Genomic DNA, 17,459 nt, shown 5'->3' on the forward strand with positions numbered 1-17,459 from the left:
TAACCCAGCAGTCTGGGGAGTCCCCCGCCCCCTGCTTGGCCTCTGCTGGAAACATGGCAGGGACCTGTCACTTGCCTTTCCCTCTGAGCCAAAGGCTGTTGCCCAGGGTGAGTGGTGAGCTGTGCTGGGTAGGAAGGATAGAGAGCTGAGGATAACGGCCTACCAGTTCTGAGGATTTTACTATGGGCGTACCTCACATGCACGTCTACTTCATACATGTTATCTCACTGAATACTCTCACACAACCCTTGAAATGGAAACATTACAGCCAAGGAAAATGAGGCTCTAAGAGGTTTCCTGGGACTTCCCTGGTGGTCCAGTGGTTAAGACTCCGTGCTCCCAATGCAGGGGGCCTGGGTTTGATCCCTGGTCAGTGAACTAAGATCCCATGTGCTGCACAGTGCCGCCAGGAAAAAAAAAAAAAAATTCCCGACCAGCCCAAGGCCCCAGGACTCCAAACAGCCTGAATGGCTCTGAAACCTTGCTGTGCCTCACACGGCACCGCCCTTCCCTCCACGGAGCCTGTCGGTGACCCGGGGCTGCCCAGTGGTGGGAGGAAGTGGGCTAGGTTTTTCGACAGCTTGCAGGACAGGAGGCTATGAAGTACAGAAAAAGTTTATTGGAAATCCCTTGCATACATTTTAAAGTATAGCTCAATATTTCCAAATAAAGTAGGCTGGAGGAGCGGGAGGGGCTCTCCCACCTGGAGACACGACTGGTCCCAGCCCTGTCCCGGGGGTGCTGTGTGGGTCCATCGAGGGCTCATACCTTTCATTGTACAGGGCTGAGGGACAAGGGCCGGCCTTGACAGTTGCTCTGCTCCTCCCAGGCTCAGCTCAAAGTCAGGGCTCAGCCTCCCTGGCCTCTCACTGATGGGGTCCTGAAGAGAGGCTGCTGCCTGCAGAGGCCAACAATTAGGAGTCAAAGAGGCAAATGGCTAACAGGCCTTTCCATGCTTGGCCTTGGAAGAGGGCAGCGGCTGACATATTGGGATGAGGTGGGGGAGTGAGGGGCAATCAGTAACTTACCAGGGCCTTCGCCCGTCTCAGTGCTGGGGCCTGGGGGGTAAGCCTGGATTGGTTTAGGATGGCCAGCTGGACGCCACTACTGGAAACACTTTTTTATTTATTTATTTATTTATTTTTGGCTGCGTTGGGTCTTCGTTGTTGTGCACGGGCCTTCTCTAGTTGCAGCGAGCGGGGGCTACTCTTCATTGTGGTGCACGGGCTTCTCATTGTGGTGGCTTCTCTTGTTGCAGAGCACGGACCCTAGGTGCACGGGCTTCAGTAGTTGTGGCTCGTGGGCCCTTGAGCACAGGCTCAGTAGTTGTGGCGCACAGGCTTAGCTGCTCTGCAGCATGTGGGATCTTCCCGGACCAGGGCTCGAACCCGTGTCCCCTGCATTGGCAGGCGGATTCTTAACCACTGCGCCACCAGGGAAGCCCTGGAAACACTGGAGAATGTGTGCACAGGGGCAGGGCTCAGCCCAACTGAGGCAGCATCAGAGCTGACCCCAGCCCTGAGATCAGCCTTGTAGGTGAAAACAATGCCACGTGCACTTGCTAACAAGCAATTGAGGGTCACCTGCTCTGCTGCAGAACAGCTGCTGCCAATGAATACCCGAGGTGGGCCAGAGAAGCGGGGCTGGGCCTATCAGTTAGGCGGGGAGGAACAGATGGTCAGTGGGTGAGGCTGGGCCCTTGAGTTAACTCAAGTAACAACACCTGAATGCCCAGCTTTGGTTTCTCAACAAGGAACCGATCCAACTAATAAACCTCAGGGCAGTGTACAGACCCTGGGGTTAAAGAAACGTGGCGGCTAGGCCCAGCAGGAAAAGGCCCATTACCCAGCCCTGAGAATCAGGAACAAATGCCCCAGGAGGAGGGGCCTCTCTGGCCTTCCCCGGGGCCACAGTGCCCCTCGGGCACTACACGTGCCACAACTCTGGGGAGTCATCACATTTCGCACCCAAGACTTCCTGGGCTGCCAGAACAGAGTCAGTCTCTCTGGGGAAGCTGGGAGATTCAAAGTTCTCACCAGGAATATGTACATGTCCAAGGCAGAGTGTGATGTCAGTTCAAATGCAGCAATTCTGGGAGGTTCTGCTACCCTCAGCCAGCCCTATTCTTGGATCCCACCATATACACATGGGAAGGGAAATCCTCAGGGCAGCAACCTAAATCCAAGGAACCTCTACAGGAGGAGGCGCTGCCCCAGGAAGAGGCCCTCCAACCTTCCCCAAGTGAAAACGTCTAACCTCAAACATGTTTCCTCTACAAAATATCTGATTTCTCTGAAAGTAATAAATATTTACTGGGTTCTATAACCAAGGAGCAATGACAGGGGAAGGGAGAGGAAAGAGAAGAACCTTTGCTGTGACTCCAATGACAGAATCCTAGAGAGGGAGGCTTCTGTTTCCATGTAGCTGAGCACAGGCAGCCGCCAGGGCTGCTCGGATGGGCTGGCACAGCCTTCAAGGGTGGGAATGGCTGACTTTAGGGTTCTCATCACCTTGGGCAGGAAGCCTGCCATACTGCCAAAAATACAGGCACGGGGCAGAGAGAGGGAGAGAGAGAGGGGAAGAAGATACCAGAACTAACAGAGAAAGACCCTGAAGGAGAGCTTCCTTCCTTCCTCCTCCTAGCACTGTCTCCTTCCTCTTTCTGCCTCCACACCAGTCTCTGGGCCACCAGCTGGAATGTCGAATGGTGGATGGCAACGGCAGGCACACGAGGGGCCAGCTGCTGGGCAAACCCAGGGCAGGGGGCCGGTAGGAGGAGCGGGATGACAGCCTTTGTGAATCAGCTGCTGAGGGCGGTATAAGCAGAGGGCCCTGCAGAGGGAGGTCAGAGGGTGAGTCCTCTCAAATGCTATCACTGGCCTTCACTGCTGCCGTGAGTCTCCAGGAGTGCAAGAGCAGGGACTTCCGGGTCCCCATGGGGGAACCAGCCTCCCCTCCACCTGGCTTGAAGCGGGACAAGGGATGGGAGCAGCTGACGAGTGGGAGGCTCTCTGTCTCCTGGGACCACAAAAAGGGGATGCTGCTGGTACTCGAGGACACCAACTTTTACTGCAGGGTTTCTACAAAGGCATCAAATTCTCGGACATTCTTCTCGTGCACAGCCAGCTTCTCTGGTAGTGAGTCCTGTACCGGGAGGGGAGAGAAAAGCTGCTTATTCAGGTAGGGCCTTGAAGCCAGCTGTCACCCTGGGCTGAAGGGAGCACGGCAAAGAGTCCGGCTCAGCAGTGCTGGGTTGGAGAGCAAAGTGCGGAGCAACTGAGCAGGCACTGGCCAGTGGGCCTTTGCCCAGCAGGGGTTAGTGGGGGCTGGGGAGGTGGACAGAACATCCTAGGGAATCTAAGCCGGCCACACACATAATGAGATGGAAAAGGACCATGCCAACAACGGGATGACACAGAGAAATTCAACGTGAAGTATCTTTGGCACAGATGAGACTGACATTAGAATAACACAGTAGGTTTAGAGCCCTACAAATTCAGAACGTGTACAAATGATTTTTCACGGCCTGCGCTGGGCAGGCATCAGAATCCCCTGGGGGCACATGAACAAGGCAGTCCCAGCCATACTCCCAAGAGATTCTGACCCGGCAGGTCTACAGTGAGGCCTAGGAATCTACATCTTTACATCAGCTGAGAAGGGGATGGGTTAGATGGGGTTGAGAGAGAACAATGAAAACAAAAAAACAGAACCATGAGGAGTTAAGTTTAACTGCCCTCAGGTATCAACCATTAATTAAAATTTGGTCCTGATCAGGTGGTCTGTCTCCACTGCTGAATTTGCATTTGAAGAGTTCAGCCATCACAGAAGACTTCCTGACAGGCACGAGATACTTGGTGCCACAGGACTTACAAGGCAGCCCAGACAGGCCAGGTGCCCGGGCGGGTTTGGGAGGCTGGGGCAACCAGCCAGCACTGGCTGCAGCCTCACGTTGAGCCTTTGGACTCCGGTTCCTTCCAGGCAAACTTCAAATGAGAGGCCAGGGAGCCAATGGTTAAAAGCCTAAAATCAGAAGCCAGACTCTTAGGGGTCAAAGCTTGTTTTGCCAGCTCAGTGTAACCACCAGCAAGTTATCTGCTCCCAGTGTCGTTTTTCTCATCTGTATACTGAGATGATAAGAAAACCTACCTCTTAGGGTCATTGAAGATTCATGTAAAGCACTTAAAAAATGCTTGGCACCTAGGAAGCTTCAATAAATGTTAATAATAATGACATTATTGCTGTATTATTATTACTGAGCATGCTTTCCTGATTAAAGCAAATCAAGGGCAGCTAAACCTAGATTCCTATTCCTAGAGCCATTCCTCTGATTTCGACACATGAGGTGATATACCCACCTCAAGCAGAGGGACCCTGACATCTCGTGGCATGGGGCACCCTGAGTTTGCGGCTGTGCAGGGCACTCCTCTGCCCTTCAGAGACAGGAAATAGGAAACACCCTAAGCGGAGATGTGGTCATTACAGTCAGTATCAGGACATCTGGCTGAACACGAGAACCAGGGAACGAGCTCTCCAAGGAAAGGGCAAGAACACCAATGCTGGGGACCTTCTGTTTCTTCTGCCCTGTACCATTGTCATCTGCCTGGCAACCTTAACAGCAGAAGGCAAGAGCTGTTGGAGCAGCCTGGCTTAGTGGCGTCAGCAAGCAGAAGACATCAGGCACCAACAACAGGCGTGTGTGAGAAATGCGGTGACAAGAGTGCCGAGAAAAGGAGGAAATGAGCGCAAGCAAATCTGAGATAATGACCGCCAGGCACAATGCAAATCTCAAGTGTGATTCCAGGAAGGTAATGGTCTAAAAGTCTCCGTCCTGTTACAGGGAAGATGGGAGGTGTGGGCGTGGAGGAGTAACAGGAAGAAATTTCCAGGCCTGTGGAGCAGGAATGACCATCGAAGGAGGAAAGGAGGCCAGAGGATGAGGTGGGGTGGGGGAAGGGGTTTCCATACCAAGTCCTCAGCCATGGACTGTGCCCCGATATCTATGGAGAGGCTGCTCAGCTGAGGGGGGTTCTGAAATTCACGATAGAAGGTCCCCAAGTCCATCGGAAGAATGTCGTCTTTAGAAAAAGCTGGTTTCTTAAAAAACAAGACAGACTCAAGTTTAGCTTGCCTTGGACCACAGAGGAAAATCAGAGGGGGTAAGCTATCAACAACCCTCTTTCCTTCCAGTAATTAGCAAAGAAAAGGCTCCTCCAGGCTTATCCTAGAGAAATCTTTACACCTTTCTCTTCTGGGCAGCTGAATTAAGCCTGGTGATGACATCCCTCTCCCCTGGTTAGGTTTTTGTCCCCTTCCTTCACACTCCGCTCCTTGGAAAAGGGCTATCCAGGGACTTCCCTGGTAGTCCAGTGGTTAAGAATCTGCCTTCCAATGCAGGGGATGCGGGTTTGATCTCCGGTCGGGGAACTAAGATCCCACATGCCACGGGGCAGCTAAGCCCACGCCACAACTAGAGAGAAGCCCGCGTGCTGCAACGAAACATCCCGCGTGCCACAACTAAGACCCGATGCGGCCAAAAATTAAAACATTTAAAAAAAGGGCTGGGGGCTATCCATTCATGAACAGGACCTATGCAGTTACCACTGGAAAATCCCATTTCAAGTTGAATTTCAATCAAAGACATGGCACAAAATGCCTTACTGCGATGGGCCTCCAAATGCCTCCCCAAGCAGGGTGTAAGGGCAGGTTCCCCACATAAGATGCACAGCCAGCACCCACTCCCTCTGCCTATACCGACCCATCTGATCCCTGAAGTCCTATTCAAGTGCAACGGATGCTTCCAGGTTTATTGCCCCCGAAGCAGCAAAGGTCAAGGAAGATGACGGCAACTTACGAAGTCGATCATGACAAAGTCGTCCTGGGTATTGCCACTGCTGCCCCCACTGGAGCCATCAGAGTGCAGGCTGCCCTGAAGAGGAGATGTAGTCTCTGGGGAATCTGGAGGATTCACCTGTTTCAGAATAAGGCAGAGGTAGGGGCTGGTTCTGGGCACTGGCTGTAAACCAAAAGCCAAGGAGCACGGCTAATGGTCTGTGGAGGAATAGTGAATGACTCGCCCAGGAAGGACGACGACTACGGCACCATCTCACTGCAAACTTCAGTCAATGGTGGACTCACCATGGGATCCACATCCTCCAGTTCCAAATTCTTGGCAGCAAACATGGCAAAGGGTATGTCCAAACTGGTCAGGGTCACCTGAAGAGACATGGGAGAAAGTATTAGTGTCCCCCTTCCCCCAGTTTGCCTGCTTCCTCAGAGCCCACCAGAAGCCTGGGGGTCCAGCACGTTTGCACACCTCAGTTGACGATGCCATCCCTCAGGTTCCTGTCTTGTCGGAGACCTCTCCAACCTCCCGTGCCTCCCACTGCGTGCCCACAGCATCAACAGGGGTGAGGGCTCCCCAGGACCCTGGGAGTTCAGCTTTGGAAGCTGGACCCACAGTAATTCAGTGACAACTGCTTTTCACTGGCAGAGCTGAAGAGGAACTTCCTATTTCAAGTTAGGCTGAGGCAATGACACTTCAGTGTAACGTGTCTGTACCTAATGGCGTGGTCTCCTCTCCTATGTGATCACAGAACAATAGTTAACTTTTCTGGAGGGATGTCACAGGTTATTAACCCTCTTCACAAAAAATTCACACACACACACAATTTCGCATGCGATTTCAGTGGTTCCACAGATCCCAGGTAAGACCTCACTCTAAGGGCTCACACATTCTCAGAGTTGCAGGGACAGAAAAATCACCTGGTTGATGGGTTTGTTGACAAAAGCCCCCACTTTCCGGACAAAGATGGTCTCCAAGACATCATGGGGGGAGGCCCGTCCCTCACTGCTGTTTGACACAGTTTCAGTATCCTCACTGGAGGAGAAAGGTAATGTTGGTTCTCATTCTCAAACCATAGCAGAGCCTACTTGGTTCCCCATAAATCCACCAACTTGTGAGGCTGCAGCCTAGGGCAGGAGTTGCCCCCCACCAGCTCACACATGTGGGAAATGGCAATATGAGGTCTGGCAGCTGCCACTGTCACCTTCCCTTTTGAATTAAGAGCAGAGGACTGCATTTCCTGGAAAAGCTAAAAATTATGCATATGTTAATTGAAACTTGGTGTTACAACTGTGTAGAGCTTACATAAAATTTAATCTGTGATACCAATGCTAAGCCTCAATCACCGTGCATCTAGCAATCATACATATAGGCAAGCGGCTCTCATAGCAGCTAGTTTTAATATTAATCTAATTACAAAGCCAGCCTCAAGATTTCAGATTTTTCCTGTCCTGTTTTGTTTTGCTATCTAAAGCTCCACACCACTTTTCCTCCCTTCTCTCTGCCCCCAGGCATCCCTCTGTTCAGCAGATGTTCCAGTGACACGTTCAATTTGGCTGCTCCCACTCCCTCCCTCTAGACCGAGGCTGAGTCCTGGAAGATGGGGGACTCTGGGCAGCAGAAACAGGGGCCCATACTGTCGCTGCCAGACTAGTAGTCATAGCCCTTCAAGCAGCAGGGGATGGGAAAGCCTCAAAGCAGGGGCTCAAGATGGGGAACACTATGCAGTCCACGTGGCCTCTAGACTCCAGCCAGCAGGGAGGATCAGCATTTAAGAACCCCCTACACAGGGTCCTCTGTCTTAAGTTACTCCCAGTCATACCCCAGGAATCAAGGCTCAGAAAACGAGAGTGTAAAATGACCAAGAGGATCCTCCTTTGATTCTCTGACAGGAGGAGGGATAAGAGGATGGAAGTTTGGGGAGCCAGGAATGAAAGTAATTACTTTTCCTTCCCAAACAATCTCCTCCTCCTCCATCTCCACTGTGGGAATGGAAAAAAAACCCCAGGAATTTCTATTATCTGAAAGTTCGTTTAAGATGTGGTGGGGCAATCAACGTCATTATCTCTGAGGCCTTCCAGTTAAGGGAGGGAAGGGCAGGTAAAGACAGGCCCAGCTTCCCAATCCAAGAAGCTAGGCTTGTGTCTGGCCATTTTGTGAGCTAAGTGCTCTCTTAGGCAAATTGCTTAACCCTTCTGAGATCCTCTCGTCTTTTAAAAGGAGGTAACCGTGGTGATTTTTGCAGGGTGGGATTATGAGGACTTTTATCTCCACCTAATCAACGTCTTCAAATTTTGAATTTTACAGACTGTATCACTTCTGCAATCAGAAAAGATTTTTTTTCTTTTTTAATTTTAGTGAGGGAAAATAGTTGTTTCTAAAGGATCTCCATGAGGCATTAACATAGTAGAAAAAGAAGATCAATCCTAACTACCACCACAGACACACTGTGACTCCCGATGTCAGGGTTATGGTTAACGACGCCCTGTTCTGGTCTCAGAAAACACTGAGGATGCCAAGGGAATCAATCCTGGGGTAAGAGAGAAACATCTGAAAAACACCTTCACTGGATGAGGGTGAGAAGCACCAAGCCCGATGCTTGCTGTTAGCAGCAGTGCCCAGGGAGAGCTTCCTCACATATCAGCTGCAAAGTACGATTCTTATTGAGAATTTTAAGGATTCCACATTTTCCCCTCAAAGGCCAAGCCTGAGCCAATGCTGAAAGCTACTCTTTACTGATACCAAATAAGCACATGTATCAGGGAGGACAGGTCCCTGGCTGGTCCGAAGAGCAGCAGAGCTAAGATGTGAACTCACCTGCTGGAAGGTGTGGCAGCACAGTGGGCCCCATCAGAAGGGGTGTAGGTTGTCAGTCTCTCCTGGTCACCAGCCTGGGCACCGTGGGCAGGCTGGTTGGGAGCAAGGGGTACCCCACCTTCCTTCCCGGGAACCATTAGCTTTGGGGAAAAATGGAAAAATACAGCGAATCATGGCCGTGTCAGGTAGAAGGGGAAACTCACGGCCTAGCATGATGGTAGGCCTAGCATCTGCTTTCCAGCTTTTCCATCACCAGTGCTGCCACCAAGTGGGCAGGAAAACTTGGAAATCTTTATCCTCTCTGGGGCTCAGTTAATGGAAGACATGCATGGAAATGACTACAGAGGGAAAGACAGGGAGAAAACACTTGGGAAACTCTTCTTTCCTTCTTTGAAGTCTAAAAGGTCCCCGCTCAGAATCATCTTAGTCCTCCAAAGCTACAGAAGAGCTTTGAACACTGGTGTCTCAAGAGGCCCTTCAAATGTGTCAGGACAGGGGAGGCAGCATAGGAACCCCTAGTGTCCTCCCCATCTTTAAAGATACCTGGTAAGGGTGTGTGGTGTTTAAGCCGGCAGCAAACACTGCTGGACAACCCAGGTCAGCTGATCCAACGCCCAGGGCAGCAGGCTGACAGGAAAGGCGAGAGCTTGAGAGCTAAGCAAGAGAAAAACAAAGAAGGGCAGAGGAAAGGAGGAGGAAAAAATAGGCAATCCTAGAGTATGACTAATGATCGAGATCGGCAGAGAGGTAAGGAATGGATCCCAGCCCACATCCTCATGGTGCGGGGGGCCTGATGTAAGGGTTAAAGACAGACCAGGCCATTACTCTGTAAATAAGAAAGCAGACTTGTTTGCAGTGGGATTGAGATTCCCAGCTCTGTGCCTTCCAAAAGCCTCAAATGAGTTCCCTGCGCCCCCTTTTCCCAGGGGCTCAGCTAACTGTTTCAGTTTCCACCCCAGTAGATCTGTAGAGCACAAGCCTGGGCAGAACTCGGAGCCAAAGTCATCGGTTTTTCCCAAGTCATTCTATTTTCTCCTTTGACCTTGAGGTCCCTTTGAAACAGAAGCAGTCTTCTCTAATCACACCCTCCATCACCACTGGGTTTGGGAGGGTTCCTATTTATACTGAAAAAGAAAGAAAACCATTCTTGGATGGTTTATTTGGAAAAAAAGATATAAGCAACTCCATGTATTTTTCACATCAATGGTAGGAGGAGGGGCAAATGACAAATCCTATTTTGGGCTGCTGTGCTATGGCTGTATACTGTTAAAAATCAATTACCATGCCTCAAAATAACCCATAGAAAACTTGGGGATATTTAAATAGCTATACCTTGTACTTTACAGTTTTTAAATAAAAAGATACCGTCTGATTATATATACCCCCTTCTTCCCAGTATGGACTCACTTGATGGGAAAAGGCCAGTCCTGCCATGGGGACCCTCAGAGTGTCCGTCACCACAGGAGTAGGGGTCTGAAAATGTGCCTTTGTGACAGTAAACACACACTGTGCACAGATACACACAGAGACAGGAGAAACAAGAGAAGAAAAAAGAAAAGGGACTTGAGAAAGAAGTGAAAAAACTCTGGAAAGGGCAGTTGCAATAGAGGCTGAAATGTACAATGAAGTCAGGAGGGAAGCAGGGAGAGAGCTGCATGACTGCCTTTGGAAAAGGACCGCTTGGAAGGATGTGAAGAAGAGATGTTTATCCCTGGTGCTCTCCCTGATGAGCAGGTGGAAAACAAAGCTGAGTTGAGCTGCTATGACTTGGCGAAATCTGAACCAAGCATTAGTCTGTCTTTAGTCAAAAGAGGGTGGAAGTTAGAGAACAGCTTCCAATAGGAAGGTCCTGAGAACAGACACAAGTTGTGCTAAGCAGGAATGAGGACACTGAGGTTAAGATGTTAGACTGAAAGCCTTTTTCTGGGGACTCAGGATCTGCGGGCTCAGGTTTAAACAGTTGACGTTTGTTGGCTGGAACTTTAAAATGCTCAGATACCCAGCTGCAAACTTTCCTACATAATCTCAGGGAAGATGAGTTGGGGTGTGCAGGTGTAGGCATCAGGGTGTGTGTGTGCACGCTCTTACAGTCCCTGACGGTGTAGGAGAACTTCATGGAGTAAAAGCTAGGGCATTTTCAAAACTCATGATTTCAAAGCTAATTATGGGTATGATGATTGTTTTGGGTCTTCCTGTTCCATCTTTAAGTCTCACCAATTAGCTAATTAACGCCTAGAAATGGAGGTAAGACCTTAAGTCACAGTAGCAGGTTCAGGGTCACAACTATTTCTTGACTCAACTCTGTGCCCAAATGACACAATGATCCTTATTTTGTTGGGCGGGGGGGAACCCAGCTCATTAACATGTATTCACTGGATTCTAGCAAAAGCTCAAATAGAAGTTGTTGAACAATTATGCAATTCCCTAGGTTAAACCAAGGAAGAAACTATTTCAATATTTACAGGAACAAGGAGACCAGATGGCATATGATTTTTCTCTCTCTGTTCTACCATCAAGGTTCTAAATGAGTATTTCTGCACCAAACTGTACCAGTCTTGATTACAGGTACTCAGGGAGAAGTGACAAGGCTCACCCATGGGGTGCTCAGTATTGATGAGATCTTGACGTGATCTACTTTTAAACTGTAAGAAGACACAACTGATACCATGAAAAATACAGACTCTCCTTACGCAGGTTAACAAACTTTTTTGCAAACATCAGGTACAGAAACTACTTAACTTCCCTTTACTTTTGGGGTCAGCTCGAATTTCCACTGTATCAGAGAAAAAGACAAACTGATTTGTTAAGGCCCGGACTCACCATGCCTCATATCTCCCAAGTTTATATACTGTTTATGAATTTATGACGTGTAAAACAAAACTGTTTAATGAACATTAAATGACATATTCACATTCTGATGATCTTAAAAAACAATCTACTCACTAATGTGCACTAGTAAGAAAGTCGGCTCTCCCCCCCTTTTTTGGTCAGGATTGTTCCATGTCAGCAAGCATACCAGAAGCTACCCCCTCCCAGAGCAATGGTGACATCCATGCCTACATATACTAATAGGTGGAGGGAAAAAACCATTTCCACACCCCCAAACCAAACTGTCTAGGTAACTTTACAACAAGAATCTCTTTAACTCTAAACTGGGACAACAGAAATAATAGTGATCCATGGATTTTGTAAAGTGCTTCACACACCAGTTAGCTTTTGTGCTTAACTTCTGCTTTTTTTTAACTTCTGCTTTTAAAACAAATTAGAACTATAATTTTAATCCAATACCTAACAACCCAGGATATAATAAATTAAATTTTTTTCTTAATTAAGAAAACATAGAAAATAAAAATGTATGGATAGCTACTTAATTTGTTGGGTCCCCCAAGTCAGATGGTGAAAAGGGATAATCTGGGCTAATTTCAAGGAAAGTAGAACAGACTGATGTCTAGAACCATCTAATATGAAAGCAAAGAGAGGGAAATAATAGAGATGATGGGCAGGCAATGGATAGAAGATGAAGACTTGGGGTGGAAGGGAAGAAATGTGCCCCTGAAATTCTGAAATTCAGTCAGCTGGCAAAAATGATTCCTTATCTGAAGCAGTCTCAGTACCACATACATCATACAACACTTCTTTGTGAGAAGTTCTCACATTGTTTGGACACTGTGTTTATTGAAACTGGATTTGACACTGAAGATGGACTCGAGTGGAAAAGTTAATGGTTAAAAATGTTCAGAGAGGGAATGCAGATAGGCAGATATCTGTGTAACTATTAAGAAAAACTGCACAGCTGGTGTCTTACTGGCATTTTATGCTAAATTATCATTGGCTCCTTTTGTGCTCCTTCCATTATGAGGAACCATATTTACCACTTCAAAGAAGTAGCTACCAAATTAACAAGTGTAGGTTAGAGTACCTCTCTGGTACCAGAACACATTTCTGATTTTCTGTGACTGATTTTCTAGGGAATTTTCAGATGTCCCAGGAAGGTAAAGGTTACATGTAATCTTGCAGGTTAAGAATGATTACAGACTAGAAACACTGCAATATTACCAGCTGGATAAGAAGGCTCTCCTTCACCCCTCAAAATAACCTCCTTGAAATAATCACCATCACCACCAAGAGATTGTATCTAAATTTTGACACCATTTCATAAGGCCCATATATGTACCAAATAACTACTGCCACCCCAGATCCTGTTTCCCCCTACCTGGGATGGAGGGGAGGTGGAAAAAGAGGTGGTACACACTTCTTGAGAATCTTCCACAGAAGGATATGTTACTCCAGTGTCCTCACCAGCGGTTCTATGGTGAGTGGAAAAGAAATCATCAACTGACTGACGGCAGTCAATTTCAGAAAGGATACAAAGAGAGGTTAGATACGGATGCAAGTTGTGACATGAACTGTTTCAGGCAGAGTTCCTAATGGCAAGAGAGGTATGTTGAATCCTTGATAATTTCAAACATTTCCAGAAAGCAGCATCTAGAGGTTGACAATGGCTTTTTTTTTTAATCCAAACATTTTACCTGAAATATCATTTGAGAGGATTTTCTTAAGCCTGGCCAGTGTTGTGACCAAGAATTATCAGCAATAGAGAATGCAGTGAAACAAAAGTCTAGACTCCAAAGACAAAACCGATCCAACTTCATGAGTCCTTTACAGAAAGGCAGTATCTCTCCTGATACAAATCTATTCCAATCTCTAGAAAATTCTGTTATCTGGGATCTAGGTCTGGAGATATTTGATTCTGATGTATAAAACTGCATTGTGCCAGCCAATGGTGACCTGAAAACCATTTAATTTGCAAAGGACATTCTACAAATTACTGCCACTCTCACAGTCTCGAAGTAAAATCAAATCAAAAGTCAAATCACTACTATCCAGATCCAAACTATGCAAGAATTTCCTGAGACCTGGTCCACCCTGAGTCTTGGTATACCTTATAGGCAGCAGCAAGAATGAAAGCTGGCCACTCCGCTTCTCTCCACATGGCGTCTCCATCAGTGCCCCTGCCTAGCAGTGAGTGCTGATAAAGGTGCTCTATGGACCTGTGCAAGATGGATGCTTCTGCCTAGCTGCAGTTTGGGAAAGTGTTTTTCACATTCCTCACCTGTAATTGCAGGGATGCATGGGCGAGGAGCTGGGATAGGGACGGTCCACAAAGTGATCAATAATAATCCCCATGATAGGTGGGGTCCTCTCAAAGTGCCTGTAATGCAGTAAACAGATTGCCGTATTTGTTAGAATGCCTTGTCAAGTCCCCCTGAAGTCCTCAGAGAGCCCCTCGCCTCTTATCTATTGGCAGGAACCACAGAGCCTGAACTACTACATCCCTAAATATAAACCACAAATTTTACATTGGCTCTGGGACACTCAGATTCTCCAATCTGGAAGAAGGGTTCTCAGTTCAGCAATGGAGAAGCTGAATTGTAGGCTCAGCCACAAGGTTTGGAGGAAAACAACTTTAATATCTTTAGAAGAGTTCTATTGGATTCCAAAGCTCTTTCCTCACCTGGTGGACATGAATGCCAAGTTAATTCTGTAAGCACAAGAAAGAGTGATGGTGCCCACAGGGGTACCCACTGTCCCAACACGAACTGTCTGGAAACCTAGGAAAAGAGATAAATAAGTAGGTTTTTCCAGAGAATACTTACAGTACCCACAGTCTGTCTTTCCCTGAACCACTTAGCCTGCTGTACAATCTCTGGCATTACCCACTTAGCACCCTGAGTGCAGCAGCCTCAATTTCATACATACGTGTATGTGTGTATATATATTTTTTCCAATTTATTCTATATTGACCTAATATTGCCAGGGGAAACAGCATTCTATTTCCAGATAAAACTACCTTCAAAGAGGTAAAATGATGATTAGTCCTAAAGCTTGAACAAGTCCTAACCAACCCTGTCCAGATGTGCTACTAAGACAGCAAAGGGGCACAGGGAGTTTCTCACATAAACACCTCAATTTATGAAGTAAATGCACTCCCACCCAAGTTGCCACCCCAGAACTAAATATAGAAAAGAGTCAGAGTGTTACAACAAAGTTTTCCTGGTGTTCTTGGTTTCATTTCCAATTTTTCAAAATTGTTGATGCTCATCAGGGACATTTAACATGCTCATTGTAGAAAATTAGGAAAACAGACAGTCGTATAAAGCAGGGGTCCCCAACCCCTAGGAGACCGGGCCACAGAGCAGGAGGTGAGTGGCGGGCAAGCGACTGAAGCTTCATCTGCCACTCCCCATCACTAGTATCACACCCATTTCCGTGGAAAAATTGTCTTCCACAAAACCGGTCCCTGGTGCCAAAAGGTTGGGGACCGCTGGTATAAAGAGTAAGAAAGAATACTGAGTTACTGCAACTTTTGGGAAAATTATTCACTCATTCCCTGGTGGCTCTTTGGACCACCCACCTGTCTTTTCCTTACTTGTATCACTCATACTAAAATCACAAGCTATGTATTACTACAGGCAGCATCCAAGCATATCTCTGAAGTCTGGAGAGCTCTTAACAATACTACGAATGTTTTTCAACCTTGATACATACCTTCTCCTAAGCCATTCAGCTGAACTTCCCCAAAATATATTCTGTAGGGAAGCAAGAAAAAAAAATGTTACCTGATTCTTTATTCTAAGGGCCTACATACCAAACACCGAGAAACAAAATAAACAAAACCAACCCTTCTTTTCTTATCTGCATGAACATCTCTCCTAATGGTGCAATATTGCTACCACTTGATTAAGCTGTAGACATGGGCATGTAGATGGAGAGGACTGGTTAAGAAATTAGGAGAATAGGGACTGCCCTAGTGGCACAGTGGTTAAGAATCCACCTGCCAATGCAGAGGACACGGCTCTGAGCCCTGGTTGGGAAGATCCCACATGCCGCGGAGCAACTAAGCCCGCGCACTGCAACGAAGAATAGCCCCCTGCTCACCACAACGAGAGAAAGCTGGCGCACAGCAACGAAGACCCAACGCAGCCAAAAATAAATTAATTAGTTAATTAAAAGAAAAAAAAAGGATCAGTTAGTAAGTAAATATTTTATGCTTGTGGGCCACATAGTCTGTAGCAACTACTCAGCTTTGCTGTTATACTGCAAAAGTAACCATTGATAATAGGTAAACGAATGGAGTGGCTATGTTGTAAGACAATCTTATTTATAAAAACAAGGGACTTCCCTGGTGGTCCAGTGGTAAAGAATCTGCCTTCCAATGCAGGGCATGCAGGTTCAATACCTGGTTGGGGAACTAAGATCCCACATGCCGCGGGGCAACTAAGCCCGTGCGCCACAACTTCTAAGCTCACGTGCCTCAACTAGACAGCCTGTGTGCCCCAAACTACAGAGCCCACGCGCTCTGGAGCCTGTGCGCCACAACTAGAGAGAGAAAACCTGCATGCCACAACTAGAGAGAAGCCCACACGCCGCAACGAAGAGCCCACGCGTCACAATGAAAGATCCCGCATGCCTCAACGAAGATCCCATGTGCCACAACTAAGACCCGATACAGCCAAAAAAGAAAAATAAATACATAAATTAAAAAATATATATTAAAAAATAAAAACAAGCAAATGGTCTGCTGACCATAGTTTGCTGACTCCTGCCATAAAGTAATACACGGATGATGTTAATAAACTGTCGCCAAAGGAGATTTTGCTAGGTACCCTCTGAAAAAAAGCTGACCATCAGCTCACTACTCATCTGAATATCGGTACAGTGCTTTAAATAATCTGATTATGTTCCACTTTTTCTTGGTTATATTCTTTATGCCACTCAGGTGCTAAGCAAAAGTTTTCTTCACAGATAGTACACAATAAAACTTTAATGCAGTCTTGATGAACAACAAATTCAGAATGATTTTTTATAACAATGTAGTTTTACAGTGAAATTGTCAGATCTACAGGATCAGGGGAAAAATGATAGTACAGCAAAACAAACAAACAAACAAACAAAAAACCAAGACAAGACTATTGTTTAACGGTCTAAGGCTACACTGTTAACCTGTTACCAATAGTACAAAAAGGAAAAAAAGAGCTAAATCTACCTCCGACATAACGTACTTCTCTATGGTTTAAGCTACAGCTATTTGTATCCAAAAAGCAATCCTAAAAGATAAGCAATCAGTGAGCAATAAATACTGTATTACTCCAGAGATACAATGAAGACTTGAAACACAGGTATGAAAAGGACCAGGAGTCGTAGTTAACTAAGCTGATGACCAGTAGTGTAACATGGCTACTTACAGAAGAACCAAAGTGAAGGAAACTTAGCATAGGTAAATGGGAAATAAGAGTTAGAAAGGAATCTATTATATCTAAATAAAAGTCTAATAATTTTCAAATGGAATACTCATCCTGAAACCTGAGAAGACAACAAAAATGTATTAAAGACTTGGAAAAACAAATATAGGTAGGGTTGCTGGATTATTTCAACAGAACTAGTTAAGTCTCTAATCCTTGGTCCTTCCATCCTGCTATACTAATTCTTCTAAAGATCAGCTCTAGAGACTTCCCTGGTGGCACAGAAGTTAAGAATCCACCTGCCAATGCAGGGGACACGGGTTCAAGCCCTGGTCCGGGAAGATGCCACATGCCACAGAGCAACTAAGCCCATATGCCACAACTACTGAGCCTGCACTCTAGAGCCCGTGAGCCACAACTACTGAGCCTGTGTGCCACAACTACTGAAGCCCACGCGCCTAGAGTCCATGCTCCGCAACAAGAGAAGCCACCACAATGAGAAGCCCGTGCACCGCAACAAAGGGTAGCCCCTGCTCGCTGCAACTAGAGAAAGCCCG

The 17,459-nt window shown here is 46.9% G+C and overlaps 1 protein-coding gene across 7 annotated transcripts in view; it reads right to left on the bottom strand.

Annotated features, from left to right (window-relative positions):
• Positions 1-788: 788 nt before the first annotated feature.
• ATG13 (autophagy related 13) overlaps positions 789-17,459 on the bottom strand; it is a 46,189-nt gene continuing 29,518 nt past the window's right edge. For 3 of the 7 annotated variants that reach the window (XM_079928223.1, XM_079928222.1, XM_079928221.1), the window contains 11 exons: positions 15,209-15,249; positions 14,175-14,271; positions 13,773-13,871; positions 12,873-12,966; positions 9,203-9,313; positions 8,660-8,799; positions 6,763-6,877; positions 6,136-6,213; positions 5,852-5,968; positions 4,966-5,094; positions 789-3,144 (listed from right to left, as the gene is read on the bottom strand). In XM_079928223.1, coding sequence (XP_079784349.1) covers positions 3,067-3,144; positions 4,966-5,094; positions 5,852-5,968; positions 6,136-6,213; positions 6,763-6,877; positions 8,660-8,799; positions 9,203-9,313; positions 12,873-12,966; positions 13,773-13,871; positions 14,175-14,271; positions 15,209-15,249 — 1,099 coding nt within the window. In that variant the 3' untranslated portion in view covers positions 789-3,066. Of the gene's footprint in view, positions 3,145-4,965; positions 5,095-5,851; positions 5,969-6,135; positions 6,214-6,762; positions 6,878-8,659; positions 8,800-9,202; positions 9,314-10,066; positions 10,166-12,872; positions 12,967-13,772; positions 13,872-14,174; positions 14,272-15,208; positions 15,250-17,459 lie in introns of all 7 variants that reach the window. The other 4 variants (XM_079928227.1, XM_079928224.1, XM_079928226.1 and 1 more) reach the window with 4 other exon arrangements.

The sequence above is a fragment of the Stenella coeruleoalba genome (assembly GCF_951394435.1).
Source record: "Stenella coeruleoalba genome assembly, chromosome: 8".
Classification (NCBI taxonomy): domain Eukaryota; kingdom Metazoa; phylum Chordata; class Mammalia; order Artiodactyla; family Delphinidae; genus Stenella; species Stenella coeruleoalba.